We start from the raw sequence: 13,973 nt of genomic DNA, 5'->3' as shown, positions 1-13,973 counted from the left end.
AATTTTTTTAATTTATTAAGTACACTCTAAAAAGTGTTTTTTTTTTGGGCTGAAGTTAATCTTATTGACTTATTTACATTAATTTAACTTAATTCTTTTGCTTTTTCTATGCCAACTTACTTTTTTGTGTTCATTTAACTCAAAACTTACACTCTAAAAAGAAAATAGTTGAACCAACTTAATTGAATTGCTTCCATAGGTAACAAGCAATTCAATTAAGTTTATCCAACTTAATTTATTAAGTTTAACCAATTCAATATATTCTAATCATCCAACTCAATTTGTTAATTTTATTTAACAAATTTATTAAGTATGTTTAAGATAACAGATTTAAGTCACTCTTACTCAAATCATTTATTTTCTTCTAATAAACATTTAAAATCTGTTTGTCTTAATTCTACAGAAAGTCAACTCAAACTTTTAAGTAGCTCCAAACTAAATATTTTGGAAAACTCTTTTTACAGTGTCCTCTAAATACACTCTAATTTAAAAGTCACACATCTTTTCCTTAAAGGACCTTTTTGCTTTGACTTTACTTGAAATAATTAAGTTCCATATTTGTATCCCACGTCTGACCATGACTCAAGCTGACCAGGACAGGTTCCCCAGAAAGTGACTGTGACTCTGTGGGTGGAGTCGTCGTCTTGTGATCGGAAGGTTGTAGGTTCAATTCCAGATCCCTCCTGCTGATATGGATGTTGGTGTGTGAATGTGACTCTAATGTGAAGGGCTTTGAGTGGTCAGAGTGACTGGAAAAGTTCAATGATTTGAACTGACTTAAATCTGTTATCTTAAACATACTTAATAAATTTATTAAAAAAATTAACAAATTGAGTTGGATGGATTGAATTGGTTAAACTTAATAAATTAAGTTGGATGAACTTAATTGAATTGCTTGTTACCCATTGAAGCAATTCAATTAAGTTGGTTCAACTGTTTCTTTTTAGAGTGTAGTTCAATAAAAATCACCAAAATAAGCGTGGAAATGTCGCCAGAGTCGTCTAATAAAGTTAAACAGATAACAGAAAATGCATTTTCCCTACTTTACAGATGTTTTGTTTTACAAAAAGGAAACCCTGAGGACTGAACCTTTATTTGGTGCTGATTATAATTTAAATTATATCATGAAACTCTAGAGATCGTTGCATTTATTTATAGATGTAGCTGCACACACAGAAACGTCGCTGCTGAATGAAAGTCAAACTGGATCCGACACCGGCCTGCAGATCCAGTCCAAACGTTTGTTAGGAGATTCAGGGAGGAACTAAGCCAAATAACGAGAGAACAAGGAAGAAAAGTCTGGCCACAATTAAAACCACATGTTCAAACAACCACAGCGCAGCTTATGGGAATACAGAGAAATTCAGGGCTTGTTTTTGTGCAGTCGGTCGTCATCCTTCAGGTTTCTGGAGCTGCCAGCATGTAGCATGAACAGGTTCCTGCAGGACGGGATAAAGGCCGCAGAAACACGACGTGAAATCAGAATGAGGAGAAAACGTAGAAACAAAGTAGGAACTTCAGAGTAAAACAGATTAAATCTGTTGAATCGACTACGGTCATCCAATTCATGCAGCTCTAACGTTACAATACGTAGCAAAAATCTGCATAAAATCAAGAAATTTATGGATAACCCTGAGAATGTTCCTAATACCAGAGAGTCTTCAGTCAGAGGCTTCTTCAGATTCGCTGTAACACTGACTGCTACAGGAGATCATTCCTACTCACGGCCATCAGGGAAGAAAATTGCATGTTTAACTTTCCTCTGGAATTATCAACATATTTTTAAATAAACAGAAATGCAAAAAGTACTTTAATTTTTTCTTTTGCATTTTGTGAAGTTTAAACTGGGCTGCACAGTGGTGCAGATGGTAGAGCTGTTGCCTTGCAGCAAGAAGGTTCTGGGTTCGATTCCCGGCCCCGGTCTTTCTGCATGGAGTTTGCATGTTCTCCCTGTGCATGGTGGGTTTTCTCCAGGTACTCCGGTTTCCTCCCACAGTCCAAAAAACATGACTGTCAGGTTAATTGGCCTCTCCAAATTGCCCCTAGGTGTGTGTGCATGGTTGTGTGTCTCTGTGGTGCCCTGTGACAGACAGGCGACCTGTCCAGGTGACCCCGCCTCTCGCCCAGAACGTTAGCTGGAGAGGCACCAGCACCCCTCCTGACCCCACTGAGGGACAAGGGTGTAAAGAAAATGGATGGATGGATGAAGTTTAAACCATAAAGTTCAATCTCTGAAACCAAACAATGTCAAGTAGAGTTGAAAAACAGATGGATGACGTTACAAGAGCTTGAAATGTTTTCACCAAATCACAGCTTTTTTTTTAATTTTGCTCCCTTTGCTCTGATTCTATTAAATAAAAATCAAAGCAACTAAAAGCCTTCAGAGTCCAACTAATTAAGAATAAAGCTCTGCAAAACCTGAGCATCTGCACTAACAGGAGAACATCACTGTGACTCTGGAGGAGCTGCAGAGTTTCCACTTCTCCACAAACCCAGTTTTTATGCAAGAAAGAGCAAAAGTACTTCGTTCTGCTTGTAATTTGCTGCCGAGACAGGAAACATGTGGAAGAAGAAGATTTCCTGATCAGATGGGGTAAAAACAGAAGAAGACATTTACAAGAGAAGCTGAGAATGTGTTGAAAATCCTGTGACGCTTGTGCCCTCTGCAGGGTCAGGTTACTGGGAATCAACTCATGAGAGATCCGTGGTTATGGTAACAAAGAGCTCGATGGGAAACCTTTCAGATTTTTTCATTAGATTAACACATAACATGTGTGGCACTGAGTGAGTCAGAATGAAAATAGAGCTAAGCAGCCTAATTAAAAATAAAGAAGAAGAGACCGAACCAAAAGCAGCCGTGGCGAGAGAAAAAAGAACGGCGGGTAAACATGGATGGAGATGTGAACCTTTTCTTGGCAAAGGTGACGCAGAGCTGATTACCAATGAATGCGGCCACAGAGCTAAAACTGATGACAGGGCTGATTTGAGTTTTCATTCTGGGTACAGCTCTAAATTTAAGCCTCATTTATTTGCAGGCTGTGGACCCACATGACGCGCGGACCCAAACTTCAGGGGTCCCATTTGGTTTGCTATCAGTTCTTCGTGCTGCGTCCTCTGCCAACATTACATCATGGCATGCCTTTTGATTTTAACAAGCCTGAGAAGTAATTTGTTACGCTGGTAATGAGAAATGCACTGCATCTGGAGTAATCAGGTCTGCAGAGGGTGGAGGAGGAACACAGAGCGTTGCTTAATACTGCAGGGTTGAAATCCCAAAGTTGCACGCTAGAGTCGCTTGCAGTCAGTCATACTCCAAACATGGCTGAGAGGCGCGCAGAGGTGGAGATTCATTAAGAAACTCTCATGTTCTGATGCTATACGGACGTCTGACTTTGTAAAAGTTACATTAAACAGCAGCACAAATCAAATGCTTCAGGCGTTTCAGATTCCTATTAATCAGAGAGGAGGCTCAATGTATCCAAATTCATTAAACAGTTAAGTCATGCGCAGTTCTCAACACATGCAACGCAGCCCCTGAGTTTCTTCACAATCATTTCCAGAGGGGTCTCCATAAGGGAGCACAGATGTGACTTACTCAGCTGATTTTGTAGGATAAAAGTCTGGAACATCTTAGAATGAGCCTGTGTCTAAAACTAGCATGTAAATCTAACAGTTCATGACAGGAGAGGGTTTGTGTTGACGACAGTTGCTCCCAAATACCTCCGTCCTCTTATTCATTAGTAATACTAGAAGGAAGCATAAATGTTGCATGTTGTAGCATAGCTAGCAGGGGTGGGCACAGCTAACTGAAAGGACAATGTGCTAACCCTAAAGTGCTAATAATAAAAATGAGCTCTGATACTACTAAAGTGCTATTTAAACATGGCGTTTAGGGAGGAAGCTAATGCTAAAGCACTATTTAAACATGGTATTTAGGGAGAGAGCTAATGCTAAAGTGCTATTTAAACATGGTATTTAGGGAGGAAGCTAATGCTAAAGCACTATTTAAACATGGTATTTAGGGAGGAAGCTAATGCTAAAGCGCTATTTAAACATGGTATTTAGGGAGGAAGCTAATGCTAAAGCACTATTTAAACATGGTATTTAGGGAGGAAGCTAATGCTAAAGCACTATTTAAACATGGTATTTAGGGAGAGAGCTAATGCTAAAGAGCTATTTAAACATGGTATTTAGGGAGAGAGCTAATGCTAAAGCGCTATTTAAACATGGCGTTTAGGGAGGAAGTTAATGCTAAAGTGCTATTTAAACATGGTATTTAGGGAGGAAGCTAATGCTAAAGTGCTATTTTCAATCATGGTTATATTCACTGAGTAATAACAGTACATTTGGATTTTGCACATGTATCTGTACAGTTGTGCTACAGTGTTTTAGCTGTTGCGTTTTGTTAACTCAGTTGCTGATTTGGCCTAGAACATTTTAAATTGTTTACTGTTCTACCACGAAACATTCTGGGGTTAAAATAGATGCCATTTGCTGCACCGCCTGTGCCTAAACGTAGCATGTAAGTCTTTGTGCAATTCATGGCAGAAGATCGTTTGTGTTGACGACAGTTGCTCCCAAATACCGTCGTCTTCTTATTCATTCATGTAGAAGAGGCTCCAATGCTCCAAAACTGTTCTATGTCTTTTATTGGGTCTTTTAGCAAAATATTGCTCCAAAACACCACAGAAACTCACCAGATATTTAATAACTTCTTCTTTGACTGAACCAAAATACTGCAATAAAACCAGTGGGGAGAGTACCTAATGTTGCATGGTTTTAATATCTCTACAGCTGTTGTAGATCATATGTATAATAATACTGTTATGTCATAAACAGGTTTCTTTTATAGGACTAAAACTCCAGTTTCTATGGTGCTCCATAAAAATAAAACAAAACCCTTCAATAATGTCAAACTTCATGTGTCTGATCAAAGTAAGAGTTGTTTGCTTTCCTTCAGATCTTTAATTTATACTAATCCAACATTAGATTAACAAGATGAAACACCATCCTAGATTTTTACATGTTTAATGCCAAAAACAAAATGAAAAGTAGTGAGAAAAAAAATCCTGAGTCACATGACTGAAGAACTGAGAGAACAACCTACAGCAGCAAAGACTTACCTAACTTTAATATGATATTTACGTTTTTACAGTGCTAGTAAAGCTAATTTAGATTTACTTAGAGAACCCGTTCCGAGATGCTTAGAAGTAACCAAAGTTTCAAGGTAAAAGCAGATTTTATGGGAAGCTATTGTAAAAAAATCACATTTTGCACGTTGTTGTACTTGTGATTCATTTGGGTCTCAAATGCATCTGAAAAAGCCAAAGCACTAAAAAAAAAAAAACACTCAGTTGTTTTTTGGCAATAAGGTAATATTTTGTAGTGTCTGGAAAATTTCCTGATTGTTAAGTCAAATTTGACGGACACTGTGCTGTTACCTAGCAACCCCACACAAGCCCGATCCCGTTACCTAGCAACCCAAGCAGAGCTCCAGCACATTTAGTCAGCTGGTTTTACCTCTGTATCCCCGGTACAATGGCTGCTGGAACAGACAGGTGTTTGTTTATTGACTTTACTATTCAGAAACGACTTGCTGTATTCTTGTTGGTTGTTCTGCTTTTCAAATATGTACGATTGCATAATTTCAATTCTGTTTGCAGCTATTTTCATGTGTGTGTGTAAACATTGAGTTTGGGGGCGTGGCCAGCAGAAGATGATTTGGATTTAAAGTGACAAGAGGCCCTAAAATATTCCATTCTGAAAGGATCTCCCTCTGAAATCTCATTATCTAAAAATAATTTTGTGCACAAAATGTAATGGACATGTTTAGTATCTATTATAACCTCTTCAGAGAAGTATAATAGGTCACCTTTAAATGTAAGTTGTACTGTGACTTTAAGACAAATTCAGGTTTGTCATCTTAAACTCTGGACATAATCAGATCTTTGCTCACCCTCCAGAGTGGTGAGGTTCTTCAGGGTCATGGAGTGCTCCCAGTCCTTCAGCCGCAGATCCTCGGTGATCGAGTTCAGGATCTCCATCTCGTTCCTCAGCTGCGTCTCCGTGTGGATGTGTGTCACCCACAAACTGCTGGTGTCGTCTGTGATGTTGTGGATCTGTATCTGAGAAGCATAATGCAGATTGTTATCGACCTACAAGGCTTTTATGCAGAGGTTTCACTGCAAAATCACAAAATTTATATATTTCTTTTCCCCAGCTTCTAGTGCAAATCAATCCTATTTATTTAGACACAATTATGGTCCATAAAAAAACATATAGTAGCCAATATATTAGTGCACTTAAAATATGACAAAAATAACTTCCGAATAATTTTCAGGAAGATATAGGAGCTTGTTTTAAGTCAATAAATCCTTAATACTGATGAAAAAGTTCTAGTTCCACTGGCGCCGTTACCTAGCAACACCAGCCAAGCCCACCACGTCACCTAGCAACACCAGCCAAGCCCACCACGTCACCTAGCAACACCAGCCAAGCCCAGCCCGTTACCTAGCAACCCAGTTGTAGTTCCACTGGCGGATTATTTAACTTAATCCGCCAGTGGATTAAGTTAAATAATCCACTGGCTGATTATTTAACACATTATGTTATAATGTGAACATTTTTCACATTATAACATGTGAAAAATGTTTTATAACATTTTTCACATGTTATAAAACAGGGCTGTCAAACTAATTTTCATTTTGGGCCATATCAAAAATCTAAATGCTCTTAAAGGGCCGGTTGTGCCAAAATATATACCCTATATTGATAAAATCAAATAAAAAGTTAAAATATTGATAAATAGCTGTTCCTCCAAGATTTTGTGATTGTTTTCTTGCAATCAAAATTACAGATTTTGTGGCGCCAATTTAGAAATGTTTGCAAGGAATTTTTCTATTTACGCTAATGTATGATGACTTTTAATTGCTCACCGTATAAATTACAGAGTATAATTTAACATCAAGCAAGACTGAGGCTGCAGTCACTTAAACTCAAAGTTTTTGATCAATTTTGAGAAAATTTGCAGGAAAATCAGATAAAAATGTGGAGATTTGTTGATTTTGTGTGAATTTTGCAGATTTGTGAAAAACTGGAAGGAGTTACTGATGTAATCTGGAGTTTAAACGGCCACGGGAAAAGCTACAGAGGGCCAGATTTGGCCCCCGGGCCTCGAGTTTGACTCATCTGCCAATGGAACTAGTACTTTTTTCATAAATATTAAAGAACTACTGACTTAAAACAAGCTTCTACATCTTGCTGAAAAGTTACTTTTAAGTTAGTTTCGTCTTGTTTCAAAAACTAGACCAAAAATACTTGGTAAGATTTTTGTGTTTTTGCAGGATTCAACAATTATTATGCTGCTTTTTCATCTCCAACCTGCAGGTCTTTAATTTTAAGGTGATGGATGCTGATGTCGTTGGTGAAGGTGTGATTTACAGCTCCAACAGTCCAGTTGACTTCGTCTAGTTTCTCTCTGAGTCCATTCAAATGTCCCGAAGCGTCCCTGAAACACAACCAAATGGTTAAGATTCGTCCCTGTTTGACGTTTTAGTCGTCAGACTCTGGGATGCGAACCTCAGCAGGACGTCGTGGTCGCGGAGCCACCTGGAGGTCCGGGCAACCTCCACGCTCAGGACGGTCAGGTTCCTGCCAGCCGAGCTGCTGAAGGAGGACAGACGGTCGTCCAGCTGGACCAGGTAACCTTCTGACTGCAGAGAGTTCGCCTGGATGCTCCTCAGATCGACCTCCAGGCCCTGGAAGAGGGTGGGAGAGATCAGCCTCTCTCTCCTGTCGGTTCTCTAACAGTTTCCTCAGATCGTCTCTAACAGGTGGGACCGTCGGATCAGCGCCAGGTGAGGTGTTGCTGTTCTCTCTCACCTTGATGAGGATCTCCAGCCGCTGCAGCCAGCTGCTGTGGTTCTGGAAGATGCTTTCCAGCTTCCAGATGTTTTCCAGCAGGTCGGCCTGCGTGGACGCCTCGCCCAGCGTCTGCTGGAGGACGCCGGCGTGGTCCGACGTCCGAGTCACGTTCTCCATCAGAACCTCCTGGCGCTGGGAGGAAACCTGGGACCGGGACACTGGGGAGAGGAAGAGAGAAGAAGAGAATCTGAGACTCTGACAGATCGTACTGAGGGACCAGAGACAAACCTTAACGTCAGGATGGATGGATGGATGGATGGATGGATGGTTGGATGGTTGGTTGGTTGGTTGGTTGGATGTATGGTTGGTTGGTTGGTTGGATGGTTGGTTGGTTGGATGTATGGTTGGATGGTTGGTTGGTTGGATGGATGTATGGTTGGTTGGATGTTTGGTTGGATGGTTGGATGGTTGTTTGAATGTTTGGTTGGTTGGTTGGTTGGTTGGTTGGTTGGTTGGATGTATGGTTGGATGGTTGGTTGGTTGGTTGGATGTATGGTTGGTTGGTTGGTTGGATGTATGGTTGGATGGTTGGTTGGTTGGATGTATGGTTGGATGGTTGGTTGGTTGGATGGATGTATGGTTGGCTGGTTGGTTGGATGTATGGCTGGATGTATGGTTGGATGGTTGGTTGGATGTTTGGTTGGATGGTTGGTTGGATGTATGGTTGGATGGTTGGTTGGTTGGATGTTTGGTTGGATGGTTGGTTGGATGTATGGTTGGATGGTTGGATGTATGGTTGGATGGTTGGTTGGTTGGATGTATGGTTGGATGGTTGGATGTATGGTTGGATGGTTGGTTGGATGTATGGTTGGATGGTTGGTTGGATGTATGGTTGGATGTATGGTTGGTTGGTTGGATGTTTGGTTGGTTGGTTGGATGTATGGTTGGATGGTTGGATGTATGGTTGGATGGTTGGTTGGATGTATGGTTGAATGGTTGGATGTATGGTTGGATGTATGGTTGGATGGTTGGTTGGATGTATGGCTGGATGTATGGTTGGATGGTTGGTTGGATGTTTGGTTGGATGGTTGGTTGGATGTATGGTTGGATGGTTGGTTGGTTGGATGTTTGGTTGGATGGTTGGTTGGATGTATGGTTGGATGGTTGGATGTATGGTTGGATGGTTGGTTGGTTGGATGTATGGTTGGATGGTTGGATGTATGGTTGGATGGTTGGTTGGATGTATGGTTGGATGGTTGGTTGGATGTATGGTTGGATGTATGGTTGGTTGGTTGGATGTTTGGTTGGTTGGTTGGATGTATGGTTGGATGGTTGGATGTATGGTTGGATGGTTGGTTGGATGTATGGTTGAATGGTTGGATGTATGGTTGGATGTATGGTTGGATGGTTGGTTGGATGTATGGTTGGTTGGTTGGATGTATGGTTGGATGGTTGGTTGGATGTATGGTTGGTTGGATGTATGGTTGGATGGTTGGATGTATGGTTGGATGTATGGTTGGATGGTTGGTTGGATGTATGGTTGGATGGTTGGTTGGATGGTTGGTTGGATGTATGGTTGGATGGTTGGTTGGATGTATGGTTGGATGGTTGGATGTATGGTTGGATGTATGCTTGGTTGGTTGGTTGGTTGGTTGGATGTATGGTTGTACGGTTGGATGGTTGGTTGGATGTATGGTTTGATGTATGGTTGGTTGGTTGGATGGTTGGTTGGATGTATGGTTGGTTGGATGTATGGTTGGATGGTTGGTTGGATGTATGGTTGGATGTATGGTTGGTTGGTTGGATGTATGGTTGGATGGTTGGTTGGTTGGATGTATGGTTGGTTGGATGGATGGTTGGATGGTTGGTTGGATGTATGGTTGGATGGTTGGTTGGATGGTTGGTTGGATGTATGGTTGGATGCATGGTTGGTTGGTTGGATGTATGGTTGGATGGTTGGTTGGATGGTTGGTTGGATGGTTGGTTGGATGTATGGTTGGTTGGATGGTTGGTTGGATGGTTGGATGTATGGTTGGATGTATGGTTGGATGGTTGGTTGGATGTATGGTTGGATGGTTGGTTGGATGGTTGGTTGGATGTATGGTTGGATGGTTGGTTGGATGTATGGTTGGATGGTTGGATGTATGGTTGGATGTATGCTTGGTTGGTTGGTTGGTTGGTTGGATGTATGGTTGTACGGTTGGATGGTTGGTTGGATGTATGGTTTGATGTATGGTTGGTTGGTTGGATGGTTGGTTGGATGTATGGTTGGTTGGATGTATGGTTGGATGGTTGGTTGGATGTATGGTTGGATGTATGGTTGGTTGGTTGGATGTATGGTTGGATGGTTGGTTGGTTGGATGTATGGTTGGTTGGATGGATGGTTGGATGGTTGGTTGGATGTATGGTTGGATGGTTGGTTGGATGGTTGGTTGGATGTATGGTTGGATGTATGGTTGGTTGGTTGGATGTATGGTTGGATGGTTGGTTGGATGGTTGGTTGGATGGTTGGTTGGATGTATGGTTTGATGTTTGGTTGGATGGTTGGTTGAATGTTTGGTTGGTTGGTTCGTTGGTTGGATGGTTGGTTGGATGGTTGGTTGGATGGTTGGTTGGATGTTTGGTTGGATGGTTGGTTAGTTGGATGTATGGTTGGATGTATGGTTGGTTGTTTGGTTGGATGTATGGTTGGTTGGTTGGTTGGTTGGTTGGTTGGTTGGATGGTTGGTTGGATGGTTGGTTGGATGTATGGTTTGATGTATGGTTGGTTGGTTGGATGTATGGTTGTACGGTTGGATGTATGGTTGGATGTATGGTTGGATGTATGGTTGGATGTATGGTTTGATGTATGGTTGGTTGGATGGATGTATGGTTGGATGGTTGGTTGGATCATCAGAGATCTAACGGTTTCTGTCAGTTTATTCTGATTCGTTCCTTCTGCTCTGTTTTTTCTCCCCATATTAAAGTTTTGTTCCCAGTTCCCTCACTGGGATCCAGTCGGGCTTCTGGAACCAGAACCGATGTCCGATCATCACCACAGGTTTGTAAATTTCTCTCCTGAGGATAATTTAAGCTGCACAAAGACGATAATTCCAAGAACAGAAATTCTGCTCAATATTTCAGCAACTGATCCAGATTATGTTTCTTAACAACAGACTGTCTGGGTAAAAACTGCAGGTTATTAATGCAAAGAAATAGAAACATAATCTGTCCTTACACTGCAAAAACACAAAATCCCACAGGTTTTCAGCGCAGATGTATTAGCAAACAGGAAATAAGACAAAACTACCTAAAAAGTAACCTTTCATAAAGATATAGAGGCTTGTTTAAAGTAAAAAATTGTCAGATAAATTAACTTATTTCATGGGGAAAATGTAAAATGTAACTAGAACTTTTTCATCAAGTATTTAATATACTTAATATTAAGTACTTAACTAGTCTCTATATCTTGCTGAAAAGTTACTTTTAAACTAGTTTGTCTCATTTCAACCAAGATATTTGCACTAAAAACTGGACCAAAATTACTTGGCAAGACTTTGAGTTTTTGCAGTGTGCTGCCAAAACATACTTCTTCTTTCTCACATTTCATTTGTTTATTTAAGTTACAGCAAAGATGATCTATTAGCAAAACAAATACTCAACACTAATTAACAATACCGTTCATTTAAATACGTCTATCTTTAAGCAGATTTTTTAAGTGCAATCAGAGACAAAACATATTAGATTTTAATGCAAAATGATTCCTACACACATCCAACAGGGATATGACGTTTAGCATCAACTTTGTTTTGCTGAACTCAACCTAAACTGGGATATTGTTACAATTACTGGCCAAAAAAAGACTGTTTTTACCAGTTTGAATCATTTTTTATTGCTGCCACAGGCCGTGAGTCCACCGGGACTATTCCATTTATTTTTACTGATTTCATCATCAAAGAGCAATTGTTTCAGGCCAAGTTGTTATAAAAGCCATGTGGTTGCTGCAATTTGTTAAGAGGCTGGAACTTAAAGTCCCTGCAGATCCACAAAAGAGCTGCATCACCGCAGAGCGTGACGTTAGCATCTCAAGGTTTTCAATCTGCGCGTCAGTAAAAGGTTTTCACTGAAATAATCCAGCCCAGATTTGGGAAGATGTTAACGCAGAAGTCAACAAATGTAGCGGCGAAGCTTTAAAAGCAGTAAAATGTAAGTTCATGAATGTTTGCTTGAGTTTTGATGATCCAAAACACGAGTCAGCAACTTTATCATGTAGGGGTCCAAACTGGGCTGCACAGTGGTGCAGTTGGTAGAGCTGTTGCCTTGCAGCAAGAAGGTTCTGGGTTCGATTCCCGGCCCCGGTCTTTCTGCATGGAGTTTTCATGTTCTCCCTGTTTTCTCCGGGTACTCCGGTTTCCTCCCACAGTCCAAAAACATGACTGTCAGGTTAATTGGTCTGTCTAAATTGCCCCTAGGTGTGAGTGAGTGTGTGCATGGCTGTGTGTCTCTGTGTTGCCCTGTGACAGACTGGCGACCTGTCCAGGGTGACCCCGCCTCTCGCCCGGTACATTAGCTGGAGATGCACCAGCAACCCTCCCGACCCCACTAAGGGACAAAGGTGTAAGAAAATGGATGGATGGGTCCAAACTGCGGCCCGGGGGCCATTTAAGGCCCTTGGAGTGATCCAAAATGATACAAATGTGTTTCTTAAATGAGAAATGTTAAGTACAAACAAAATATCTGTGCATAATTAACTTTTATGATAAGTAGAACCAGGTTAATCCTGAGTGTTAATTAAACTCGGCTTACATAGCAAGCGTTTAGAAAGAAAGTGACCCAAATCCTGCATTTAGGAACTAAGACGTGTTGAACTGAGAGTAAAAAATGTGAAAACTACAAGCTTTTCTTTCAGAAAATGTGCAAAATCCTAATTACGTGTTGAATAACATTCCTTTCCTAAAAAAATAAACAAATATCTGGCTACTTTATTGATTATCATTATTAAATTTGTCTAAGGCCGTAAAAAGCGACCTTATTACGTTTTATCTAGGGTTTGTTATACAGTTAAATGAAAAGTTAAATATTCTCCTAATTTTACGTTTTAGAACAAGACAAAATCTCAAACTTCTGCAAAAAGAAAATAAAATCATGTTCTTCATTGAAGCATTGCAAACTTCCCTTTTTCACCTTCATGTTTAGGTTATAAAAAGCCAAAAGTTGTTTTTTCAGTCATTTTGTTTTTCTTGAATATTATACTGGTTTTACTATTAGCTTTGCTAACTGCAAAGCTAAAAGCAGAAGGTCATCTGTCCTCCCCAAAGACGGCGTACATGCATTAAACTAACACATAAAAAACAACATTATATTTATAAATCCTGAAGGTGATGAACGTCTTCATCCGCATCCGTTTCAGTTTTACCAACATTCACTGGGGATCAAAGTCTGGCTCAACCAAGGAAGTTTGAATCCGTGGCAAATCAAAATCTACGCCTGTCAGACCCTTACTGTCTTCTTCTTGTAAAAAATGACAACAGACTAAATGGAAACATTGCTGTAACATTTACTAAAGGCAGCTGATCACAGATTTATTGAAATCTAGAGCTGAGAAAGTAAAAGTAGCCAAAGGAAACCGATGCATGCTGGGAAAACCACAGCAGAATGTCCACATCCAAAATCTGATGCAGAGAAATTCTAGAAGTCAACCAATAATGGGAACCATGCTTTCAGAAATGTTATTATTTGGTAAATAATGACACTTTTAATGCACATTTACACTAAAAGTTGCATTAAAATCAATTCAAAGTGTCAGCTTTACATTTAAAATGCCATTATTTACCAAATGACACTTCATGACAACAGTCAACATTCATGAAGACTCCATGTTCATAATACGCTTCATGTCATGTTTATGACAGTTTTATGTTCAACCGTCACATAAAGTTACCAACTTTGGTTTATAGTGAAGCAACACCAGAAATATTTGGCTAATTAGATTCTTAAAACAGTTAATCTGGCCAAAAACAAAGTGTTTATTGACTGGAAAGAATAAGAAAACACAAAGATATTTGAACTAGGAGGGTTTAAAATGGTTTATCCACCCAGCAGACCCTATAGCAAAAACTACAAAATGATGG

At 40.1% G+C, this 13,973-nt stretch overlaps 1 protein-coding gene across 2 annotated transcripts in view; it reads right to left on the bottom strand.

Moving 5' to 3' along the window:
- The window catches only part of scara5 (scavenger receptor class A, member 5 (putative)), a 79,644-nt gene that overhangs the window by 27,010 nt on the left and 38,661 nt on the right, over positions 1–13,973 (bottom strand). For both annotated transcript variants that reach the window (XM_008397281.3, XM_008397282.3), the window contains exons 4-7: positions 7,882–8,081; positions 7,579–7,757; positions 7,381–7,507; positions 5,957–6,125 (exon numbers count right to left, since the gene is read on the bottom strand). In XM_008397281.3, the coding sequence (XP_008395503.1) occupies positions 5,957–6,125; positions 7,381–7,507; positions 7,579–7,757; positions 7,882–8,081 (675 nt within the window). The remainder of the gene's footprint in view (positions 1–5,956; positions 6,126–7,380; positions 7,508–7,578; positions 7,758–7,881; positions 8,082–13,973) is intronic.

The sequence above is a fragment of the Poecilia reticulata genome, chromosome 21 (assembly GCF_904066995.2).
Source record: "Poecilia reticulata chromosome 21, P_reticulata-male-v2, whole genome shotgun sequence".
Classification (NCBI taxonomy): domain Eukaryota; kingdom Metazoa; phylum Chordata; class Actinopteri; order Cyprinodontiformes; family Poeciliidae; genus Poecilia; species Poecilia reticulata.
Note: the sequence above shows the minus strand (reverse complement) of the source record. Positions and strands in the feature narration are given on the sequence as shown.